Source organism: Protopterus annectens, chromosome 13.part0, assembly GCF_019279795.1.
Source record: "Protopterus annectens isolate FY-2018-M chromosome 13.part0, PAN1.0, whole genome shotgun sequence".
Lineage (NCBI taxonomy): Eukaryota > Metazoa > Chordata > Ceratodontiformes > Protopteridae > Protopterus > Protopterus annectens.
In genome coordinates this window covers 123258864-123284003 of record NC_056747.1, presented here as the reverse complement: position 1 = coordinate 123284003, position 25140 = coordinate 123258864, and the positions used below count along the sequence as shown (strand labels likewise).

At 38.4% G+C, this 25140-nt stretch overlaps 1 protein-coding gene across 1 annotated transcript in view; it reads right to left on the bottom strand.

Moving 5' to 3' along the window:
• Positions 1-6887: 6887 nt before the first annotated feature.
• The window catches only part of LOC122817643 (prostaglandin E2 receptor EP4 subtype-like), a 45463-nt gene continuing 27210 nt past the window's right edge, over positions 6888-25140 (bottom strand). Inside the window, exon 2 of the mRNA XM_044090702.1 lies at positions 6888-8604. Coding sequence (XP_043946637.1) covers positions 8035-8604 — 570 coding nt within the window. The 3' untranslated portion in view covers positions 6888-8034. The remainder of the gene's footprint in view (positions 8605-25140) is intronic.

The following is a 25140-nucleotide window of genomic DNA, read 5'->3' as shown; positions in this document are numbered from 1 at the left end:
TCTTTTCTGTATTTTATTACTAACAGTCTTTTCTGGAATTAGTTCATACAGCCATTTGTTTTGCTTTACTTCCTTGCTATTGGAACTGAAATGTATGAAAACCACTAACTATGTCAAGCAGTCATTTGCTTCTGGTTAAAAATGTAAATGCATTCCTTACTTCCCAAATGCTAGAAATGCCCAAATACATTCTGGCTACAGATGACAGAACAGAGTACTATGCGTTTGCTGTGTTATGGGCAGAATTAATGTGTCTGGAAACGAGGCAATGTGAGATGGTCAAAAAAATTCAGAAAGAATTGCTTTGATCTAATAATTCTGATATGAAGGAATTACACTTCTAAAATAAATGTCAGTACAAGACAAGTCAACTGTTGCATTAAAAATCTCGTTAGGGTATAATCTGAAATGCATAAACTTAAATGTATGTTTGACACATATTTCACTGGCACTGAAATGCCTGGCCACCATATCCATAGTTTTTGTGTAGAGCAGCCATGATAGTAACACAGTCGAAACAGAGAGATCTGATAGTTTATATATGAAGTTTTATACACAGACCAGGATCAAAAGGGTGACTGTGTGCCATAGCAGCCCAGCTAATGCATTGCCTGTCTCACCCTGCCATGGATATTTTTGTTGGTTTGGTACTGGCTATCTGGAATGCTAGTGATCAGGCTGGCTATTTATCCTGCCTCAGTACAACTCGTAGTTTAGTGTGGTTCATATGTGTTTGTTTGGGATTATTTTATTGCATTAAAACAGGTGTATAAGCACTCCTCATTTTCATGTGTACCATATGTTACCTTTACAGCCAGTGAATAATTAAGTCTTGCTGGATAGCCAGGTAGAAATAATTTTTTACCTTACCAGGATCTGAAAAATGTAAGTTCTAACCTTTACCTTTCAAGTTTTTTCTCCTTTTGGAGTTCAGATATAATTACTGTACGTTTGACCACAATGGGTCCATTTTCCATGGAAAGCATATTTATTTACCTAGCTGTCATCAGTTATCAAATAGGTTATACTACATGACTTCTGCCAATAATTTGAGTTAAAGAAAAGTGTTATTTAAAACCAAAACAAGTATAGTATCATTCTCTGAATCACATAATCACTGGATTTTATCATCTGTGACCTAGGATTATTACCAGTAGCTGTGTCATCACATTTCATGAATAGAGCTGTATGAACATCTCATTTATAGCACAGTATGCACATTCGAAATAATTGTGCCCGAAAACAATCACTTGAAGTATTTCATCCTTGTAGGGGAGAGGGCCACATATAATTAGCCCTATCTAATTCAGCAACTACTGTCTTTTCCAAAAGTTGCCATACATCAGTTTTTTTACAGGGATTTAACCACGGTCAAAGTGTGATTTATAAGCATTTTTGATTGTGGTAAGAATGAAACTATAGCAAACTGAGAAATTATGGTGAATCTGATCTGATTTTTGATTCAATGTTCTTTCAGAGCTCCTACACCTACAAAATATAGTTGATAGGAGATTTTTCCAGATTTAAACTTGCAGTTTATACATGCTTGTGTTTTTGAAGATGATATAGACACAGAAAGTAATTGCCTGCATTAATTCTTACTTATAGCTTTTGAAGAGTATGGTGAATGCCACATTTTGTTTAGCTCTTGTTTACCCCATTCTATGTTTATTTGTTTACCTAAGCTGTGGTTACTGACCAAACATGTGGCATTGATTGACATAATTTAAATGGAATACATCTCATATCTCAGGTGATTAGTAGTTCAGCTAGGTTAAAAGTGTACTGATGTTCTTCGACATGTAGACTGCCCAGACAAACAATAAAAGGTTATGTAAGTCTGGATTACATTGCAACACCAAGAGTAATCTTGCATTTCTGTCATAGTAAAGATTAACATTCACAACATTTGTGGTAACGTTAAGAGTGGAATCGAGAGGTAAACTACAGGGATTTCCCAGACGCAGGGATTTTCTAGATGACCTTTAAAACTTTGCAAATGCTGCAACTCTTAAAATCTTGGGCTGTGTTTTTGAAGTCAAACTTCTTTACCAACTCTGTAACAACTTGTAAATTAGCTGCAATAGCCAAATGACACTGAATACAACAAAAAATAGATGCCTGTTTTCACTCAGATTACTTCTTTTACTATGGCCCCATTGTATCGGTTTCTTGTTAGAAGAAATGAGACAGTCTGTCCAAATGTAACAGAAAACAGACAGTGAAATCCATGAAGCACTGATCTGGTATCCCAACCTGCATCCTCACAGTCTGCGGGACAAAATAAAAGATCAGGAATAAGAATGTGCAGGATATCAGATCCCGGCTGGGGTTAATTTAGCAAAATTTTGTGAAAATAAAGCCCTTTTCCAGAGGAAAAATACATGCAGTTGAATGTTTTAAACAGATCTTTACTCAGTGATGGATGAGCATTTTTGTCAGTTTGTCATTAAGAGGACTTTATGTATTTTTGCTAAGTTTTGTTAAGTTCGCTGTGGCCATGATTTGACACTCTGAACAGTTATCCTTATTCCAAATAGAACAGAAAACATGACGTGTTTCTTATTAAGAGATGTCTGGGAGAAATCCAAGGACCCTATAGAACTGTGACACCCTAGTTATCACAGTGCTAGAAGGAAAACTATTTTATTTAAAGTAAATCATTCAAAAAAGGGCACCAGCCATATCTGGCAACTATATACAGAAAAAGCAAATCCGAAGTAGTGCATGATGCAGCCGATACCTGTGTTCCTGATAAAACAAAAAAAAAACAGCTCATGAACAATGAACGACAATACAACATATGGTTGAGGTTAAACACATTTTGTGTTTTATCAGTTATGTTATTTGCACATTGCTGCTTTCACAGAGTTGAAAGCAGCTAACATTGTTTTGGACATACAGAGTTGATTGGGCTATATTTGTCATGTGACCACACATTCTGTAGTTAAACTTTTTGTTTTAGAAGAAGTCTGTTTACGCAAACAGACGAAAAGCACTTAACTTTTGTACTTGCAGATTTGTCTTTTGGTTCATCTACTACAGCACTGATTTTAAAGACATTGTTTTGAGTAAACATTTGTACGTGGACGCTGTCATTGTTCATGAGCCGTTTTTTTTCGTTTTACCTGAGTTTTTCGTTTTTTGGTGGTCGAACCTGTGTTCCTGATGGTTTACTATCAATATGTCGAATGTCAAAACAATTTTTGTTCTACATATCGAAAGTAAACGGCAAAAATTAAAATAACGAACAGGACACAATGTCGAATCCACTGATCAAATTCAGCAGATTCGACATTGTTTCCGAACACATCACGTGATGTCAGTATAAGAGCTATCATAAACAAAACTCCTATAGCTGACATCACATTCCCCCCTGCACCCCCTGTAGGGGGCTGTGCCCCCCACACCTCCCGCTAACTATATATTCCAACTCCGAGATCACACTACAGTGAGGTAAGGGATGAATTTCCCAAACCACAGTGTACCGCAATCTCTGTACATTTCTTCAAATTTATATTGCACAGTGCATTCACTCACTAATATAAACATTCGAACATTGAGATGCTCAAGCAGATGAACATTTGAACATCTGTGTTTCGGATTTTCATCTGCGAACATCTCAACGTTGCTATTTTGATAGTAAACCATTTGTGATACGGTTCTGTGTATGCCTCACAATTTAAAATAACAACAGGACATTTTAGTTGCTGTATGGATACATTGCAGCACATTATAGGCATGTCATGGTAATTTTATACAGGCATTTTATTCTGTTCATTGTATGTTGCAGCTTTAAATCATTCTGTGCTTAAACAGTAGCAGAAGTAGTTGCCCATAATTCCCTCTGACCAACACTAAGGTCAGTAGGGCATTATGTTCATAAGCCTTCTGAATCTGACAGCCCTGTAATTAGTGGCCATATTGCATTATTCATTTTAAAATGCATTTGTCATGGTTCAAGCCCTGATTGTTTTGAACAGTAGGGTGAGTCATTTCACTGCTCTTTGTGCACAGTAATAACTTGTTTGTTATCGATAAAAAACGAATGCAAGGTATCTCATTGTCATGATTTTGTTAATATGATACTTATAAAAACTTCAAAATTCACATTAACTACTAGCTAGTGTAAGTTTTTCTTTTTTTTCTGTTTTTAGATTGGGGGAGGGGGGTAAGCACAAACCTTTTTTTCCCTGCTTGGTCTACCTGCTTTTAAAGATGTGGGGCATAGTGTATGTTGCTACTATTTAGACTTACAGACTAAATTCTGACCCATGCATCATATTTGCTAGTGGGACATAATGCATATTTTGGATGAAACTAGATTGCTTTTAGCAGTCTGGTCTGAGCTGAAGCAGCAGATTCACATTTTCACATTGGTGTAAATGAGGTTGAAGTAATCCTGAGGCTAGAATTGTTTTCATAATCTTGTCCTTAGTGCCACTAAACACACTGTTTACTTATTACTGTAACTGTTACTATTACTCAGATTTCTGTAGTCATATCAGTGCTCTGAGAAAGACATGATTACTTTACCAACTGCAATATATGTGGACGGAGACACTGAAACTTAACTTCCTCCTTCATTCTGGATGTCTAAGTTCTGCAAATAAGAAATCAGTAAAGTACTACTATCGAAGAAGAAAAAATACACTCAAGTCTCTCAGCATAGCACACCTCAATCCCGTATATGAAATGTCTGCCACTAAGTTTGGAAGGGCTGAATTCTGTTCCTTCCGTGTGCTAAGACAGGGCTAACCAGCCCTGCTGTGAGCACTATTGCAAAAGGAGGCTTGAATATTTTGAATCTTTAGTTCAGAAAGAATATTAGAAAATATGGGATTCTTTTTTAGGAGTACATGAACATATCCACACCAGAGGAATACTACACAAGTGATCCCAAGGACTTTAAGATGCTGACCATATACACCTTTAAGTTGTCATACAAACATTTGTACCGCCCTTTTCAAGAAGCTAATAGTGCCACCTCCCAAATCAAGCAGGACTGTACAAGACAATTCTAGTTTAAATTGTCTATCAGTCCAATCATTAAGATTAACCTAAAAAGTAATAAAAGTAGTAATTTGTTTGACCTGTGGTGATATTCTATAGACTAGGAATATATATCCATTAGCTGACACCATCATATACCAGTAGGTACTTCCGAAGGTATATTGCAGTGTTACTCATCAGTACATTTGGTGGCCAAAAAGTTTTCTGATGACCCTGCATGTCTATGTCATTCTATCCTCTATAGCTAGCTTCATGATGCCAGCATTCTATGCTCTATAGCTAGATTTATGTTCTATAGCTAGATTCCCGATGCCAGCATTCTATGCTCTATAGCTAGATTCCCGATGCCAGCATTTTATGCTCTATAGCTAGATTCCCGATGCCAGCATTCTATGCTCTATAGCTAGATTCCCGATGCCAGCATTCTATGCTCTATAGCTAGATTCCCAATGCCAGCATTCTATGCTCTATAGCTAGACTCCCGATGCCAGCATTTTATGCTCTATAGCTAGATTCCCGATGCCAACTCGAGAAAGGATAAGACTCATTGGGATTATGTTTGAATTAGGCTTATTATCTTGTGTGGTTCAGTAACTTATGAAAATGCACATTTTTCTCCTCTAGACTGTCTCTAATTCACTATCCTTTATAGAGTATTAAGACCAGCGTGTCATCTCTTGTAGATAAAGATAACCGCTGTGCTTGAGCAGATATATGTGATTTTACACAGTATCAAAAAAAGAATGCTTTAGTGTTATCACACCTCCAGCAGAAAACAATAATTAAGTAGATGATTTGTCACACCTAAGGTCAGAAACAATGCTCAGATAGATGTTTTATTATATCTATAGAAAAGAATGCTAATACAGATGTTTTATCATATCTAGGTTCAGAAAACAGTGTTCATGTAGATGTTTTATCACACTCTGAGTAAGAAAACAGTAGTCATGTTTTACCACACCCAAGGTAGAAAATAATACTTAGGTAGGTAATGTGTCATGCCTAGGGTCAGTATCTGGGTTTAAGTTGGTGATTAATCGCACCTAGGACCACAGCACATATCTTGTGTAGATTTGTGTTATGATTTTGTATGGGACACATGAATCCATATTAAAAAAAAATACATGTACAACTAATTTGGTTTATAACCTTGTCTACTTCCTACATCCATCTCAGCTGGCAAAATGAAGCATTTGATCTAGTGATTAATGCAAGCCTAGGTAAGTAGTAAATGCATTTAATAAACATGTGTTAACACTGTTTAGAACTCAAATTTACCAGTGAATAAGCCAGTCAGCATTTAATTATAATTTGTAGCTGGTCTGGTGCTCCTAGAACCTCTTCTAAGAATGAGATGCTAGATCTGAGTGAGGAAAATAAATACTCAGATATGTAGTATATTCACTTACTTTCAGATGTACTGGAGGAAATGCTGTACGTTCTATAGCAATGCTGAAATAAATGGCCATACTTCTGCAAGGAACATGTTTAATTTTTGTTTACAAAATTGTTTTTGGAATGTAATGATATTTGTAGACCACGGCTTGTTGGAATTATGCTGGTTCGCAGCAAAGATTGATTTCATCACACGAATTATTGTTCTTAAAGTGGGTCTATTCTCATGGGGCCTTTGCTTTTTTTTTTTTTTTTCACTTGATGGGGAAACCAATAATAGTTCAAGACAAAGACACAATGTAGCCTGCAATATTCTACTTTACATTTTGTAAGAGTTAAAGCAAAGTCTTAGATATGTCTTTGTGTCTTTTGGCTTTTCCCGGTTAGGGATCGCCACAGCGGAATTCCGGTCCGCTAATGATTGGTAGTGGATTTTTACGTACCGGGTTACCAGCCCTGATGCACAACCTTCAACGAAGGCATGCCCCATTCACGTATGCCTCCACACAGAAGACGCTCTAGCTGAGAATCGAACGGGAAAACGTCTTGCTATGAGGCGACAATGCTACCGCAGCACCAACATGTTAATTAAACATAGGGTGTAAATTATTGTACCAATGTTTTGACAGAACTTCTGCCTCTAGCAATTCAAGGTTGGTTAACAGATTTTGACTTCTGAACCCTGCATTCCCCATGCTGCAATAGCATTGCTTTTTTTCACTGAAAATACGTTTTAAGGTCAGTGTGGAGGAAAGATGTACACAAGTGCTCTAAAGCAAAAAGATGGCAGATTTTCCTCTAGGAATCAGTGTGGGCACATGGCCTGCTGTCATATTTTACTAATATTTTCCATTAAAAAGAGCTGGATTTAGGACTTATCAATTTAAGTTAGCTTATCTCCAGGCATATGCTGTGATGTACGTTACATGAAACTGCTTGTACTGTGCAAAATAATGTTAAACAAGAACTCTGTCTGTCTTTCTTTCAGCTTTTCCCGGTTAGGGGTCGCCACAGCGGAACTCCAGTCCGCTAATGATTGGCGGTAGATTTTTATGTGCTGGCTTGCCGGGCCTAACGCACAACCTTCAACGAAGGAACACCCATTCACGCATGTCAACACACAGAAGATGCTCTGAGAATCGAATGTGCAACGTCTAACTGTGAGGCGACAATGCTACCGCACCACCGCAGTATAATGTTAAACAAGAACACCAGTGAAAAAATAATCAACTTCTATTATCCATGTTTTGGCTTCTTTTCTTCCATCTAGACAGCCACCAGGATACAACATAATTGTTCTGCTTAGCACAGTATTACATGACTATTTGGGAAGTGCAGATTTGCCTGAGTTCTGCATTTAGGGCTACAATCTTCCACCTTCTTGTACAAAGGTAGAGGAAATAAACTGCTGAGCCAAACAAAGTCATCCTTGTTAAAGTTAATAGTGCAATGTGTAAACAGTGCTGTGTGAGAGAAACCCACATTATTACAGTAAATCCTGGCTCAGGCATAAACTGATGTTGTGAGGCAAAGGCATAAAATGCTCTATGCCCCTCACCATCACTGACATTTTTCATTTCACATTCTTGCATAAAATATATCTTAAGCTAGTATTCCTTCCCAACATTATCGGAGTTTATAGCCATCCTCTGTTTTTCTTTGATGCCCACTTATAGAAGTAGTGACTGATGTCTGTTTTTCCACATCACAGTCTAGATCGGCTGTAACTGAACACACAGGGCTGCTGCAAGGCATTTCCACAGCCTTCAGCTCACAGTTTGCTTCTGTTTTTCCTGGACTCTTAAATTCTTCATCTAGCTCATGTGCTTCATTCTCAAATGATAACGTTCGCTGCTTAAAGCTTGTTGTCCCATTGTGTTCTGTGATAGCAGATTCTGGAAGGAGAACCATGAGACAGCTCTGCCTTGACCTAAGATAGAAAACAGTTTCGTTGTTGGTGCTTGGGGCTTCTGGAAGATCAGGACTCTGCTCACTATGGTTACATCTGATAAAAGCACATGAAAATATTCTCTTGAAAATTTTAATGAGCTTGGTAAAGACAGATTTACGGAGCAGGATATAAACCCAGGGGTCAAGAATAGGATTGAAGGATGCGATGCGTATTGCCTTTAGATCCTGATTGTCGGTTGAGTTTGTTGCAGATTCACTGTTTAGCTGATTAGCAAATATTCTGAACTGTGGGGGAGAAAAGAAAGTTGATTTATTACCAAACATTTATGAAAAAAAGAACCGTGGCTGACTGGAGAATACAAACAATCAAATTAAAACATTCAATGTAAATGTTAAATACCAAATGACAGATCATGAAACATAAACATTATCCAGTTGCTTCTTTAGAGCCAGCTGTCAATTTGCAGAAACCAAAAACAATTACAACCGGATATATTTATTTATTCAGTTGCCTAACACACTGATCCTTAGATTTTATTTTAATTTACAAAACTCCTGCAATACTAGTGGGGTATATATATATATATATATGTATATATATATATATATATATATATATATATATATATATATATATATATATATATACATATATAGTTTTTTTTTTTTTTTTTTTTACGGAATTGTATTATATCCAAATGAAAGTATTGAACAGGCATTGATACACCCATACCTGTTTCAAAAGTCAAAAGAGTAATCATGGGTACTAGACCTAAATTGTTATAAGGGGAGACAATCACAATATAACTTCCAGTCTTTATTTCTTTCTGTTTTGTAAAGTGCATATTTGTGATTGCAGGAGTGTTGGCATTGATGCAGATAAATATTTAGAAAATATGTTACCTTTTGGAAGTATATAGGATTTTGACTCTTGTACAAGGAGGACTGGAACCTTTGATTATATATTTCAGAGAGGAAGAGCATTACAATATTCAAAACATACAGGTTTATCCCTTACCTTCATATGTTCCTTTACCAGTCTGAAAGTTTTCCAGTACGTCCTGTATAATAAAACCCTTTTAAAGTACCAAAGCTGATCTCACACTTACCTTTAAAAAAAAAACAGTCATTTCAAGACCTTCACTCCCTCTTCACACTCTGTGTTTAGTTTAGTCTTCTTGGCTAAAATTCTCTCAACAGCAAAAATTATTTACAAGCCATTTGATTTTCTGCTGAAGTCATTATTGTCTGGTGTGATTTTTTGTTTATTTTTTTATCCTTGCTTTGTTTCCACATTCACCTTAAATTTACATTCTTTTTGTTATTCATAACAAGAAGATAATCATATATTAACTTTATTTAGGTGTCAATACCCCCAAGAAATCACTACAAATTTGAGGATGGCATTCAGTTTCCCTCAAGGATTTTCACTCTAGTGTGCAGTGTATCTTTCTGTACGGCATACCTTGGATAACATCAAATTTTAGAAGGGCTTTAATAACAGAGCCAGGTCCATGAAATCAGGTGATTAGCTAATAAGGAAAAAAAAAGACTTTAGAGGAGAGGTTCCAAATAGAGGTGGAGATCCAGATACTGGGAAAAGGACAACCTTCTAAGGAAAAGAAACACATTTCCTGCCCCAGTTTTCTGAAGGCTCTGAGTACCTAAGTACAGTACTCAAAATGTTAAGAAACAAAGAAAATAAAGATAAAAAGGCTTCCTGTATTAAAACCCTTCAAAATATTCGGCAGCTTTAATAGTTACAGGAAAACACCATCCTAGTTGTCAAGTTTTACGAATCTTAACACAACAAGAAAGCCCTCTATGGAACATACTGAGATGGATTTTCCACCTGAATCTCCTTGGTCAGTAGTCCAAAAGGGTGAAAGCACTGGTGGGGGAACATGTAAAGTTAGTGAGCCTGTAAGGAGCACAATTACCTGAGCTTGTCTCAGTGTTGCTGAAAACATGAGCTCCAGCTGGCAGCTAGTTGTTTTTCTTTTGCTCAGTTATCACGACTGAGATTGTATTGTATGTATCTTTAAATGTTGTGATATCGCAATTTCACAGCTAAAGTTCAAAATGAGTCTTACACTATTTACATGTGATCACTCTTTGATAAACCTTCAGCAGCCTTGGACTAAAATTAATAAAATAAGGGGTGTGGGACATGCAGGACGGCAGTGCCTCATGCAGAAATACTTTTGTCCATTTAATCTGCTGTTAATACGATGAGCTTGAGTGCATGAATTGTGAGTATTTGTGTACTTGAATTACAATTTGCAAGCTATTGTGGTATCTGAGTAGATGTGTTAAGGAGACATAGTGGATCCCTGTTTAGAAGCTTCTTCTTTCGCATCTCCTTCATCATCTACATCTTTTACTTCCTCTAAGGCAGAGACATTGTCTAGAGCATAAGAAGTAGGAGCGTCTGCAAAAAGACTAAGGATGAATGTTCAACTGTAAATATTTGTCTACACAGAGACATACAGCTGGAGATAATTGCTCACCTAAATGCAACTTTCATTGAAGCCTTCAATTTAAGGAGAAGAATATTACATTTGGAGATAAAATATACTTTTTAAAAAAAGATGCATTTTGAGTACATCAGGACACAGCTACCACAACTGTGGGCAATTCCTTTGTAAAATATAACAGAAAATGGTTCAGGCTTGGGATATGAGGAACATTTTTTCTGTTTAGAACTGATAAAAAGTACCCCCCCCCACACACACACACACTGCTCATCTAGTGAAAGATTAAAAGACTGGATGTCTATGGACTCCCAATTTTTTTATGAAAGGGCTTACTGGTAGACACTTCTGCAAAACATGGCAGACAGCCTCCAACCCTTAGCAGATAAGATATATTATACTGGGATCCATAAAGAAGGCCTGACTTGTGCATGTCACATAAGATGGATGTAGGACACTTAATCCTGATACAAGTAACCATGCATTAAACACTGCAACAGAGCCTTTGACTGACCACATCCATTGGAATACCTGGTTTATATATCACAGGAATATTACCCCCAAACATACAGAAGCCATTACTAAATGAATTACAACACAGACTGTCTGATACAATACAGCAAGCAACATAGGTAAATACATGTATTTGCACTATCATACCTCTTACAGCTTACAAAAACTAACACTACTGAGATCATAAAAGCATGAAGAAAGGGAAATAATTAATACTATTTAATACCAACTGCTTCCTCTTTTTTTCTGGTTGTATTATTTCTAAGTTGATAAATGAAATCATAGTTCTTACTGATCTTGGTTTGTGATCTCTAATAATATATGAGAAAAGAGCAGAATTTAACGAGTGTGAGTTTGCCAATGATTCCCCTATATGATGCCTTTTCGGTCATAAAACATACCCAGCAATGTTTTAGCTGGCACTGGTTTGAACTGAGAAGGCTTTATTCTTTGTTACCCTGCTGCCAGACATAGACTCAACATTGTTAGACTGGTGTGGCATGAAGATCTTTGTTTCTACAGTTTAGTGATTAGACCACAAAATTACCAAGGGCAGATAAAAAAAAAATTCATGGGGAGCGAGGCTGCAGAGAATTACAAAGGCATTGTCAAATTAAGGTTAGGTTAACAAAGAAAGGAGTTTATAGACTTGGAGGTTATATAGTTGAATATATCTATGATGCAGCGCATACTCATATGTTGTATCTACATGTGTGGTTGTTTTTCCTCACTGTGATTGGCTAGGAATGTTGCTTTTCCTAACTGTGATTGGATAGGAACTGAGAGTTACCATTAGGATGAAGCAGTTCTGCTGGATGTCCCTTTAAATTGAGATAGCTTGTTTGACATTGCTGCATACAAGCTACTCACTGACTCAAGATAAACAGTGAAGACAATGTCTGATTTTAAAGAGATGTTTCAAGATTCCATTCAGATAGTACTCCAGAAACTCTCCAAGCCTATGTAGCTATCCCCTTGATGATCTCACCTTAATTCCCAGTAGAAGCATGCAAAAAGAAACAGCAGAGACCATATGATAATAAGATAAAGAGAGACCCCCCTCAAAAATAAGAATGTTTACAAAAAAACTAATTTTCTTGGCAAAAAATGAAAGGGTGGTCATCTCACATTCCACCACATCTCTCACAATCAGAGAGGAAAGGTTTGGAACAGGTTCTTTATTTTTGCCAACAGCTGGGAAGAACACCTTGCAGATAGGTGGTTATAAGATCTGGTCATATATTAGGTAAACAGCATTGTTCAGTCTAGACGTTTGCAGATCACATTTGTCAAGTCCCTCACCACTGCTTACAAACTTGTTGAGAAAAAAGTACATACTTTTCTGTACAAAAAAAAATGTTGAAGTTATTAAAGTGCAGCGAGGGAAATATTTTCAGCTTAACGCAGAGGTCCCACAGGGCTAAGTCCTTGGTCTGTTCCTTTTCTATTTACTAATATCTTCCCTTATGACCTCATCTAGCATAATGTAGTGGTGCATGCAGATGGTTTTTTACTCCTAGAGTAAAAAAAAAATAATCACTCGCACTTACAATTAGCGCAAAAGTGTACTTGCATGTACTTTTTTACTTTTTCATATTTCACATATGTATATATATTTTTTATGTTTTTTTATACTGGTGTACATAAAGTTTTGATGTTCTTATGCATATATTCTAGATTCACATTTACATCAACAGATGTTTTAATGTTTTTTGCTTGCATGTTCCTTTAAAAGGAACCGGATTTGTGTAATAGAATTTTGGCGTGTTTTTTAAAAAGTTTTTATAAATAGAAGTCTTTGAATTTGATTACTGTTTGTATTTCTGAAGAAGTCCTACATTTAAGTGGGATGAAAAACATATATTTATTTTCAACGTTTAAAGAGTATTAAAACAGGTAGTTTCGCAATTTCAGCTGTGGTACTTTTTCACAAATAAAAAAATAATGCCAACCTCCAAAAAAGCAGGCAACACAGTTTCATTAATTGCTAATTATTGATTAATCCAATCAGCTTTACCACTATTAATTTTGGTACAACAGACAAACAGCTTGAAAAACCTGCTGTACTAATTAAAGACAACAATGGCATTATCTTTCTACAAGGAACAAAACAAAGAAGTTTAGGATTAAGCAGAGACCCTTCTATTAACTTTCACCTAACACCCAGACAAGGTGGTACACAAAACACTTAACTGACTAAAGATTTGCCAGAAAATAACTTCTCTTCCATCTCCCACTACCTGTCACTCCTTAGCAAGAAATGTTCTTCTACTAAAAATGGGGCAGAGATTACATTTGGTAATGTTCTACTACAGTAAAAATACACAAAAGATACAGACAGCCATAAATAAAATCCGCAGATATGCTTTACTAACTGAGAATTATACCCGTCACTGTGAACTACTGGAACATTTTAAGTGGTTACCGAAAAATAGCAGAGCAACATTACTATACATACAAGTGTTCAAGATAGCCCCCTGCCCCCCACCATTAAATGCATTACCAAGCATTAAGCCTACAATCCCAGAATGCATTTGAAAAAACTCCAGACCCTGTTTTAAAACCTTTGTAGGTGAGACAGCATTTTCCAAAAATGACACCTTCAGTCTAGAACAATCTTCCTATTGTGATGTTAGGACTCAAAATACTGAGACCTATTTAACTAAAATTGAAGAAACAACTCACCTTCTTCAGCGACTGTACTTAAATAAATTGGACATATATCATCACAATAAAAACAAACTTGAAAACAGTTGCTATCATCCATTCCACATGACAAAACTACCAATGTCTTCTATGAATAATATAATGTACACACTAAACTGGAAAATGTAAGTAATGGACGTGATGAGCAGTAAATACTGCAAGTGATATTTAAAAGTAACTCTTGTAAATCTCTGTAAGATGCTTCTTCTCAACTGTCTTGCAATTACCAACAATGTACAGCGGATGTCATAATGCATGGCTACTGCTGCTGCTCTCATGTACTATTTGCTTATCTGCAGTCTAAGTTCTTGAAATGATTGGCCTGGGTTATACTAAAAATGGTCTGTCAAGCAGCCTACTTAGCAGGTTAACAAAATGAAATAAATATATTTTCAATCTTGCACATGAAATAAGTCCAGCATCTGAGCTGGTAGCTGCCCTGTTTTTTCTCTGACTGTTTCTTGGACTATTGTTTTGGGCATGTCTGTTTATATAAACTAATATAGCCTTGTCAGAATAAATAACTCCAGCTCAAAATGGCACAAAACTATTCTCAGTCTACAGTTCTCCTGGGGTCCTGGCACCAAGGATGTTTCTAGAGGCCATGGCTCAGCTATTTGAATTCTTAAAGGTAAAAATGTAACCACACTTTTCCATACATGGATAATTTCTACTTCTCAGCAGAGTTTCAATAAGTGATTTTAAATAACTGGCCTCAGATATTTGTTTCCAGGGATACGGATTGCTTATATACAGTATTAATTCTATTCAGGTCCAGTTCAAATACATCAGTCTCTGAATACCAATATATTCAATACAAGACAACAATATTTCTTCCCCAGGAGGAATTTACAGAATTAACTATTTTAATAACTGTAGCATTGAACAACTATAACCATAGTTAGGAAATATCTTAGTGTTCTTGCCTACATGACCGATACATAAATTCAGCAGCAAATGCATGAGTGTTCTAGAGAAAGACATTGTGGGCACTCCGATTAAGATGGGATTATGGCCTGCTACATAAATTCAGCAGAAAATGCATGAGTGTACTAGAAAAAGACATACTGAGCACTCAGGTTAGGTTAGGATCAGGTGGCACAGTGATTAGGCCAAAACCTACACCTAGCTTGTACCACTCTCAGGCCTCGAGTGCTGGTATATTAAGAGGGACTCTTAGGCCTGAAATTTTGGTATATTCACTGGTACTCTGAGATCTCAAATATTATTATATTCAGTGGTAGTCTCAGACTACCAGTGTTGGCATACTCCACAATATTCCCAAAACATCAAACGTTGATTTACTCAGTGGTACTCTCAGTCCTTAAATGTTGGTATATGTAATGGTCCTGTCAGTCATTAAATGTTGGTATATGCAATGGTACTCTCATTCCATAAATATTGGTATACTGAATAGCGCACTCGACCCTAAAATGATGGTATATTCAGTTCTACTCTCAGTCCTTTAATGCTGGTATATGCAATGGTACTCTCAGTCCTTAAATGATAGTATAATAATAGTATTCTCAGTCCTTAAAGGCTGGTATAGACAACGGTACTCTCAGTCTTTAAATGTTGATATACTGAATGGTACTCTCACTCCATAAATGTTAGTATACACAGTGGTACTCTCAGTCCTTAAATGTTGGTATACACAATGGTACTCTCAGTCCTTAAATGTTGGTAAGCACAATGGTACTCTAAATGTTGATATACTGAATGGTACTCTCAGTCCTTAAATGCTGATATACTCAATTGTAGTTTCAGTCTTTTAATGCTGGTAAATGCCATGGTACTCTCAGTCCTTAAATGTTAGTATACTCAGTGGTACTCTCAGTCCTTAAAAGATAACATCAACATATTGTGTAAACATATTGACATTATAACTAAGGAAAACTTGTTATATGAGAAATGGTAAGATCAGTCAAATGCATAAACATATAGTAGTAAATAAAACTTGACTAAATATATCGAACATGGTGATAATAGATGTTATACAAGTTAGGGGAATGTAAAAGAAAACAAAGAAAAAACTTCTTAGTACAGTTATTGCAGCTCCTAGTAGAAAGTATATGAGAGCAGAAAACTGGTTACAGAATGTAAATAAGGTGGAGGAGAAGTGTAGGATATTTAGAGGTCAATGAGATGGGGGTTTTCAGTGGGAATGAAAGTAATAAGTAGAGAGATTAGGAGGAGAAGATGGAGGTAAAATGATTAGTAGATAGAGGACAGTAGATAGTTATTAAGGTGGGTAAGTCTGTGCGAGTTGAAAGTAAAGTAGTTATCTGGGTGTAGTACATATGCAGAGTCAAAGCTTAGATAGGTATGACATTTGCTGGAGTTTAAGTGATGTGTGGTGCTGCACTGGTTTTAGTGGAAGAGGTATGGCGTTCCCGATTTTGGTTGTATAGTTGGAGAAAAGGGTGTCACCTGCTGCATTGCTGGATTTGGTAACTTGTAGGAAGAGCTTTTCAGGGGAGCATAGGGATCTAACTGGTTTGTATTCATGAGTGAAGGCAGAGAGAGTTGGGCAATTGGTGGGTTTGTAAATAAGCTTGTGAATTATGACAAGCTGAGAGTAGAACTGGTAGTTAGGTGGTTGAATGCTCTTTTAGTGCTAAACTATGATGGGTCCAATGTGGGTGACCTCCATCAAATTTAGTTACCTTGTGGTATGGTAGCATTGTTCAAGCTTTTCTAGGTTTGTGGATTGTAAGTTAGTGAAAAACTGGGGCAGAATAAAGGAGAGGTGGGAGAAACAGTGTTAAAGCTAAGTGTTTTCTGTCTGAGTTGATGACATTTTGATTTATTCTGTAAAAAGAGACTAATGTCTGTTTTTTTTTACCATGTGTTGGATGTGGCAGTAGTTACTTATATCTGTGCAACATCTTCCTTTATGTAAAGGCAGGATGTAGCATTTTTTCCAGAGCAGTTGCATGTAAGATTCTGTGACTGAGCAATTTATAAGTATTGATACTGGAGAGGCTATTGCCTCAGCTGATTGTTTTATATATTCTACTGGGAGATTATCAGATGCTAGGGTGGCGGGATTTAGCTTCAGAAGGAGTTTCTTATGAATAACTGGCTGTAGAGAAAAAGAGTGTGGGTTAGAGTTATTGTAGGGGGTTGAGTGGGTGGGGGGGTGGAGAATGTAGTTTGAGTAAGAATGATACTAAGTTTACAACGGGGGAACAGAGGTATTGTCTGAGGTACTTTGGTTGGCTAGGAAGGATTCACATTATTGTACCCTGTCCTGGTGAAAGGAATTGATTTACAGTGGACCAGGAGGCTGGTTGGAGTTTTCTTTGAGATCCAAGATTTGCAAGCATTGCCCCTGTGTTTCCTTAGAAGTTTTGTAGTTTTGGTTAGCCAGTGGGTTGTTGTGTTTTTTACATATTTTGTTCTGAAGACGGCCATGTTGTTTAGGAAGGTCTGGTTGAATTCTACGATGGAATCAAGAGGGAGATTCTTTACATTTTGTCAGTTACAGTGATACAATCTGTTTATAAAAACATTATTTGAAAGTGGGAAAGATTACATACTTTACTGATATGGTGGGGTTTGGGGGGGGTTAAATGTTAGACTCTGATGTTAAATGTGGGGAGGTGATCACTTAATACATTGAAAGGAGAGTCCAAGGAGCAAATATTATTAGGGGAGAGGCTTAGTTGTGTTTCTGGGCCTACTTGTTTGTTTGCAGAGAATGCGTGTCTGAGCACATTTTTCAGGCCATCTTAGTTTAGTAAAAGCCATTTTACATTTCAGTGAGAGTGTATTGTTTATGGTCATTGGATGATTGGGGTTACCTGGACTACAGCTTGGAATAAGCACCTCATTGGTTCTTTCAAGCTTTTTTTTTAAATTGTTTCAGGTTTCAACCTTCTGTTACTTAACAAGTTACCTTGTGAGTGTTTCTGCCATTTCACTCAGAGCTAATGGGAGGAGGGGCACTGAGCAAAACTCTGATCTGTGATATATAACATTAAGTATCCTGTTTTTTGCTTATTTTTACTAGTTATTGCTTATTCTAAGATATTTATAGCACTTTTATTGTCTGCTGCATACATTTTACTGTATTTTATAGCTATAAACTAATCTGCACAGTTGTACTAAAATTGTCTGCCTCACAGGGCCTGAAAAATAAGGTTTTTACTGTCACATTGTAAATCTTTTCTAGCTAGTTTCACTGTGTGTAAGGTATTAACAGGAAATTTTCTCCATTTGTTAAACATCTGTTTGTTTGTTCTGACTTCCTACCAAGGAGTGTATCATATAACTGATTTAGTTCCCTATTGGTGTCTTGTTCTTATACTTGGAGGCTTTGCAGTTGCCTGCCCCTACTGTAAATTTGATCTGGGACACTCCTCCCAGTCTAGTGTCATTAGGTCATTCTACCGAATACAGAGAGAACATTTGAAAAAGCCAACCCACTTAATTTCTTAACCTTGAATTATCTTCTGCTCCTCCTTTCTCCCTTTCCACTTTTCCCGGTTAGGGGTCGCCACAGTGGAACTCCGGCCCGCTAATAATTCGCAGTAGATTTTTACGGTGCCGAGGTGCCAGCCCGACGCCAACCTTCAATGAAGGCACACCCATTCACGCTTGTCTTTTGAATGACACTCGACTGCGGGGAGGTCATGCAGACTCCACACAGAAGGTGCTCCAACTGAGAATCGAACTGGAGAACCTCTTGCTGTGAGGTGACAATGCTATCGTTGCACCACCGCGATAAAAAAAAATTCTAAGCTTGTTTCCCACCTTTCCTGTAACTAGTCTAGTCCAGATACAGATTTGCTGTATCCAGGACTGTTTATAAGCTTCTCAGCCCCGCAAGCCTTTCTGTGTTGGAGGGAAGCCTTCTAGCTTATCAGTGGGAGTGGTAAGCACTAGGTAGCCTATCTACCACAAGAGGAGTGGTTTCTGGCCCAGAAATTGTAATTTATTGGCAGTTTTTCCATCTCTTTCAACTTTCTGGTTTAAAAGCCCGCATTTGCCCATGTTTTCCTCCTTTCCTGTAACTAGTCTACTCCAGATACAGATTTGCTGTATCCAGGACTGTTTGTAAGCTTCTGGGCGGTGCCAAAGTCTGCTCTTCAATTCTTCCATTAGATCTGCTAGTTCTCTCCTTTCCTGCACTTTTACTAGCTTATTAGTCTAGCACTTTACCAGACTTCTTGTAGCAATTATTGTAGTTCACAAAAGTGCTACCAACACTAAACGTTCTACAAGGAAACAGCTCCAGTACTTATTAATGCCCACCTCTCCAGGCATGTCTAAAGGTCAGTTCACTGTGCTTTCTCCTATTAACCTGGTGAACTTGGGCATCCTGAGGCAATGTAGCAACTGCCTCATGTACACTGAGAACCCTCTCCTCTTACATCTCAACACTCAGACTTGCGAGAGATGCACTTATATATCCAAATTGGAAGTCATGCACTCTCCAGCCAAGACCAGAATGGCTGGTCAAGAGGAGAAGGTCAACACTTGCATCATACCACATGGAACACAGCCCTCCAGAACACACACCAGCACTGCCTTCAAATAAAAACACAAACCACACACCTACTTTTACGGAGGCTTTCAATAAAAATCTACCCAAAGAGCAGAGACCTCCAAGGCAGAAATGCACTCGAACACAACAGTAATCATGAGACACATAACTCTCCTAAACAGTGTGCCACTCAACCAAAGCCCCTAAGGCAAAAAGCGGTAACTCAATAGTGAGGCACACTGATGTCCCACTCACTAGGTTGAATAAGGAGAAAGTAACAGTCAGCTGCCTGTCAGGTGACAGGATCCACCACATAATGCACACACTTAGGTCCCTCAACAGCAGGAACAAATATGACTGTCATTGTACATGTGGGTGTGAATGACCTGAAACATACCTACCTGGACTACATGAAAAGAGACATGGAGGAGCCCTCAGATTATGTAACCCAGGCGGGTATGACCCTAGCCCTGAGCAGCATCCTACCATCACCCAGAATGATACCACAGTACAAGCAGAAAATGATTGATTTCAACAACTGGCTAAGTTTCTGGTGTCATTTTAAGGGGATCCAGTATCTGTCTGCCTGGGATGACATGATTGACAGACCTTGATGCTTTACCAGAGATGACCTGCATCTGTCACCCCTAGGCTTCCGGATACTGACCAGGGCTCTTGCCACCCCTATAGTGCCTTTTTAGGCAGTGTTCCAAAGACCAAATCACCACCATAACAGCTACAAACAAATGCAATCTGAGGGTCATGCTGCTTAACTCTAGAAGTCTAAATCTCAAAATGCACTCACTTGAAGCACTTCTTAAAATGGAGAACATCGACATTTGTGCCATAACAGAGACCTGGTTCAAGGCAGCAGAAAGCACCCCTGCACTACCAGGCTATAACTCATTCCATGACTTTTGGCCCCAGAACCTGGACGGAGCTCTAAAGGTGGTGCTGTTTCCATATTCATAAAGGATGCGCACACTTCCAGACTGGTAGGCCAAGATAATGCATCCGAAACACTTCAGGTGCAGCTAACATTGGGTAAGACAGCAATTCAGGTCCTACAGATCTCCAACCATGTCCCAAGACTCACACTCCACATTCCATAGCACCCTGGTGAATATTAGGGTCCAACCTAACACTCTCATACTGGGCGACTTCAACAACCCCTCCATTAACTGGGAAAAACTACTCATGTACCAATACACTTGCCCAATGTTTCTTGGAATTCATTAATTCCAATGTCCTGGACCAGCTTGTTCTTACCCCCCACTAGAGGTAGCAACATCCTTGACCTGGTCATTACTAACAAGGACGACCGTTGCTCTACACCAGTAGTCAACTCCTCCTTGGTTAGATCCGACCACAAACTAATCACCTTGGAAATCCACATCCACATCCCTCCCACCCCCGCAAAGTTAACCACCATGAAAAACTTCTCTAAAGCTAACTTTGGGCTCCTAAAAACAGAGGTGACTAACTTCATGGCACTCATGCAAATGGGGAATAGTTCTATGACCACTGAATCATACACCAATGCACTGTACGAACACATACACAAATGCACGGATCTTGCCATACCCAATAAAATCAAGACGCTGTCCTCCAAAAAATGGAAGCCAATCTGGTGGTCCCCTGCCATAAACAAACTCTACAATAGAAGAAGGAAACTGATGCAGAATAAGGTAAAGTCCCAAGACTGGAAAAACTCCCTTATCAGCCTTAACAAAAAGTTGAGATCCCTCATCAAATCCTTAAAGCTAGCTATGAAAACAGAATTGCAGCAGATAGTAAAGACAACCACAAGGCTTTCTATAATAATGTAAAGAATCTACATGGCAATACCCAGATTTGCTTTGAGCTACTGCACAATGGTATTTCCTATACCGAGCCAACAGATATTGCCAATATACTGGCCGACAGATTCAGTACCAACTTTAACCCCCCCCCTCCACAAGGACCAGTCACAATACCAGTAGATTGCCAGGCACCCAGTATTACTGCTACACAGGCAAAAACAGCACTGTACAAAGCCAAGAATACAAATTCTATGGGACTTGACAATATCCCTGGCTGTATTCTACATGAACTACAGGGTGAACTGGCAACTCACCTGTGTTCCCTGTTCAATCACAGCCTCACCTCAGGGTTTGCCCCTACTGAATGGCACACTGCTACAATCATCCTTCTTCACAAAGGAAGAGTGACTACACGCCCTGGGAACTATCACCCCATTAGCCTGATGAGGCTGATATGCAAAGCTATGGAACACATCATCATGTACCTAATAAACAAGGATATAGGGAATCCCAAACTCTGGATCCCACACAGTTTGGTTTTGTGAAGGGTAGATCATGCCTGCTTAACTTAGTCAACTTCTTTGAGTGAGTCACCAGAGCTGTAGATGAAGGCAAGGTTGTTCATACAGCTTACATTGATCTGGCCAAGGCCTTTGATACCATTCCCCACTCAGGAATCATAGAAAAACTCACTAAGCTAGGCATTAACTCCTATATCACTAGGTGGGTTGCAAAGTGGCTCACAGGTAGAACCCGCAGTGTGAAAGTAGCTGACTCCTAGTCAGGCTGCCGACCAGTCACAAGTGGTGTTCACAGGGTTCGGTCCTGGGTCCTCTCCTGTTTGGTAGCTACTTCTCTGAAGTCCAGGCCAACATGAAGGGATGCTGGCTCATGAAGTTCACAGACAATTGCAAATTGGGAGCTGTTATTAACTCCCCAAGTGATGTTGACATCCTACAGAAAGGTCTCACTGAGACCAATGACTGGTGCCAGAACCATGGCCTTAAACTCAATCCCAAAATATGTGTCATCATCCCCTTTGGGAAAAACCTGGTTCCCATGAATTACCACATCGATGGTAGTCCACTGAACACAGAAGGCATTATAAGAGATTTGGGAACACAGGTTGACAGCAACCTCTCTTTTGACCACCACATTATCACTGTGGTCAGAAAGTCCTTCTATGTGGCACATCTCATTATTAAGGGTTTTGCATCCAGGAAGAAAGAGGTCATTGTCTCCCTCTACTCTTCCCTCATTAGGCTAATCACTGAGTACAATGCCCCATGTGGCATGTACCTCACTAAATACCCGCAACAACTGGAGAGACCGCAAAAGCACCTCACAAAGAGGATCCTAGGCCTTAAACATTTGTCCTATATTGACAGTTTCAAAAAACTCCAACTATTCTGTCTCATATTGCCTACTTAGAGGCGATCTCTGCTTGACGTACAAAGCCATGTCTGGCCCAGCTCTGTTAGAAATGCTACATCTAAAGAAATCCCAGTCCTTCCACACCACATGCTCCAGAGACCACAGTCAACAGAACATGCTGGAGGGACAGGTTCATAACCCAGAGACTGCCTGTGCTATGGAATAGACTTCCCATATATGTCAAACAGAGCACCTCACTGGCCCTCTTCAAGAGAAATCTTGATGAGTGGATGGGAAATAGACAATTCACCCCAGGGATCACTCCAGTGGCTTTACTCGACAGAGGCACTAGGAACTAAGGTCGGGTGGTACGATGTCAGGGAATCCTATGGGCTAGGCTTGTAAAGGCTCCAGGGCCATTAGCCTAGTACACACCTATGAACATATGCACCTATGATCCAGGGTATAAAATCTTTGGTAGTGCTGTTGTTACTCCCAGAAGGGATATAGATATAAGTTATGGATATGGATTTACACAGGTTTCATCTGAGAAGTTGCTGATGATTTCTGCATTATTAAAGGTTGAGGGGTTGAAGGGGGATAGCGTGAGCTGTAGAGTATTTTTGCAAATAACAGCCAGGCCACCAGCTTTTTTATATATTTCCTAAGATATTGTAGCTGGCCGGATGGATCTCTTCATTTTTTAATATTTTGTTTTAGCTATGTTTCACTTTTGGTGAGTATATCTGGGGATTGTTTGACTATCCAAGCATGGTGTTCTGCTACTTTATTACAAATACTTTGGATACTTTTGACATTTACATGAAAGATATATAGTAAGGATGTATTTGTGTTACAGTGATGGTGGAGGGTTTGTGTTTTGGTTTGCAAATATTGTGGGTTGTATTTGGTCCTGGACTGGGGTGAATGTCCCAATCTATAGTTATCCCTAGTGAGGTGTGGCCATAGTTTGGATGCCTATTAATAGTTGTGAGTTCTTTGTATTTTACGTCCATTTTTGGGTTTTGGAGAGGTAATATTTTGTGTTTGTGAAGGAGAACTGTTGGGATAGAATATAGTGAGGGCTCTATGGTGGGTTGGCTATATGAAGTGTTGGTGTGTAGTGGACTAAATGGAGTAGTATGTGGTGGGAGACTATAGTTTAGAAGGATAGAGTTGGGGAGAAGTCATGTAGTTTAGAAGAAATTGGTCTAGTAAGAGCAGTTTTTATAGTAAGTGTATACTGGAAATTACAGTTTGTTGTACAGGAATGTACTGAGGATATAACTTGGTTGAGGGTGAAGGTGATGTGAGAGCAGAGGAAAGATGTTGGTAGATGTAACTTAGAGCAGATTAGTTAGACTTAGAGTTAGGTGGTATGATGCTGGAGTGCCTATGGGAGGAGTTTGGAGGTGGGTCTGAGTTTTGGTGATGAAGTTTGACATGGGCGGGGTTTGGTATTAGTACTATTGGTTAGACTGGTTGAGGAGGTGGAGACAATGAAATATAAATGTATATGGGGGGAGGGGGGAATTAGGGGTCAGGTAAGGATGTGGAGTGAGCCTGAGTGCAGTTAAGGGTGAACAGAGTGGGGCCAGCCCTTTGATGAGTCCAGTATTTCAGAAAAAAAATATAATTTAAAATGGAAAGGAAAACAGATAATACATTGTTTTTGTTTGTAATTTTAAGAGATTTATCAGAATGCAAGCTTCTTTGTTTTAAATGGGCTAAAATGACTATAAGGTGATTATCTAATTTGGAACTTCTGCATACAAGTAGAGTCCTACTTAGTTTTACCCAACTCAGGGATAGAAATGAGAGGGAGGGATACCTTTCTGGTGGGAGCAAGCCTATTTCAGGTTCTGGACTGCACATCCTTTCTAGTACTATACATCTAACTGCATGTTTCAGTATGTGGCAACCTTATACGAGAATTAAATAAACTGTATAGTTGCCCAGAAATGACCTAGAAAAAAATGACAGTTCTTTTAAGTTAAAATCTTTGTTAATATACACATTGGTTCTCCTTGTTTATCCTGCATAAGGGTATCTCCAGCACTGCTGAAGGATTGTCTCTGGCTATATTCTTAGCAAAAAGTCTGATATAAGATGTTCAGGATTTGCTGGTCTGAGAAAACATTCTTAACTACCAAAAACTTCCTGAAGGAATTTCAGGGGGAGAGGGCTAACCTGAAGATCATCACAACTGTTGAACATAAGAGCAGACCTGAGCTAATGAGACACATAAGGAATTAGAAATAGAATGTAACTCTATTATGTCTACAAACAGCATAGTGGAAAGACATAGGGGAACCAATAAGGATTACAAATAAATATATAAGCAGGATATCATGAAAACAACACCTGAACAGTATAAATGGAATATTATAGAAACAACAGCAGAATATTATGTTGAAAATGTAGAGAAATTCCAAACATCAAGCAAAAGATGCAACAGAAG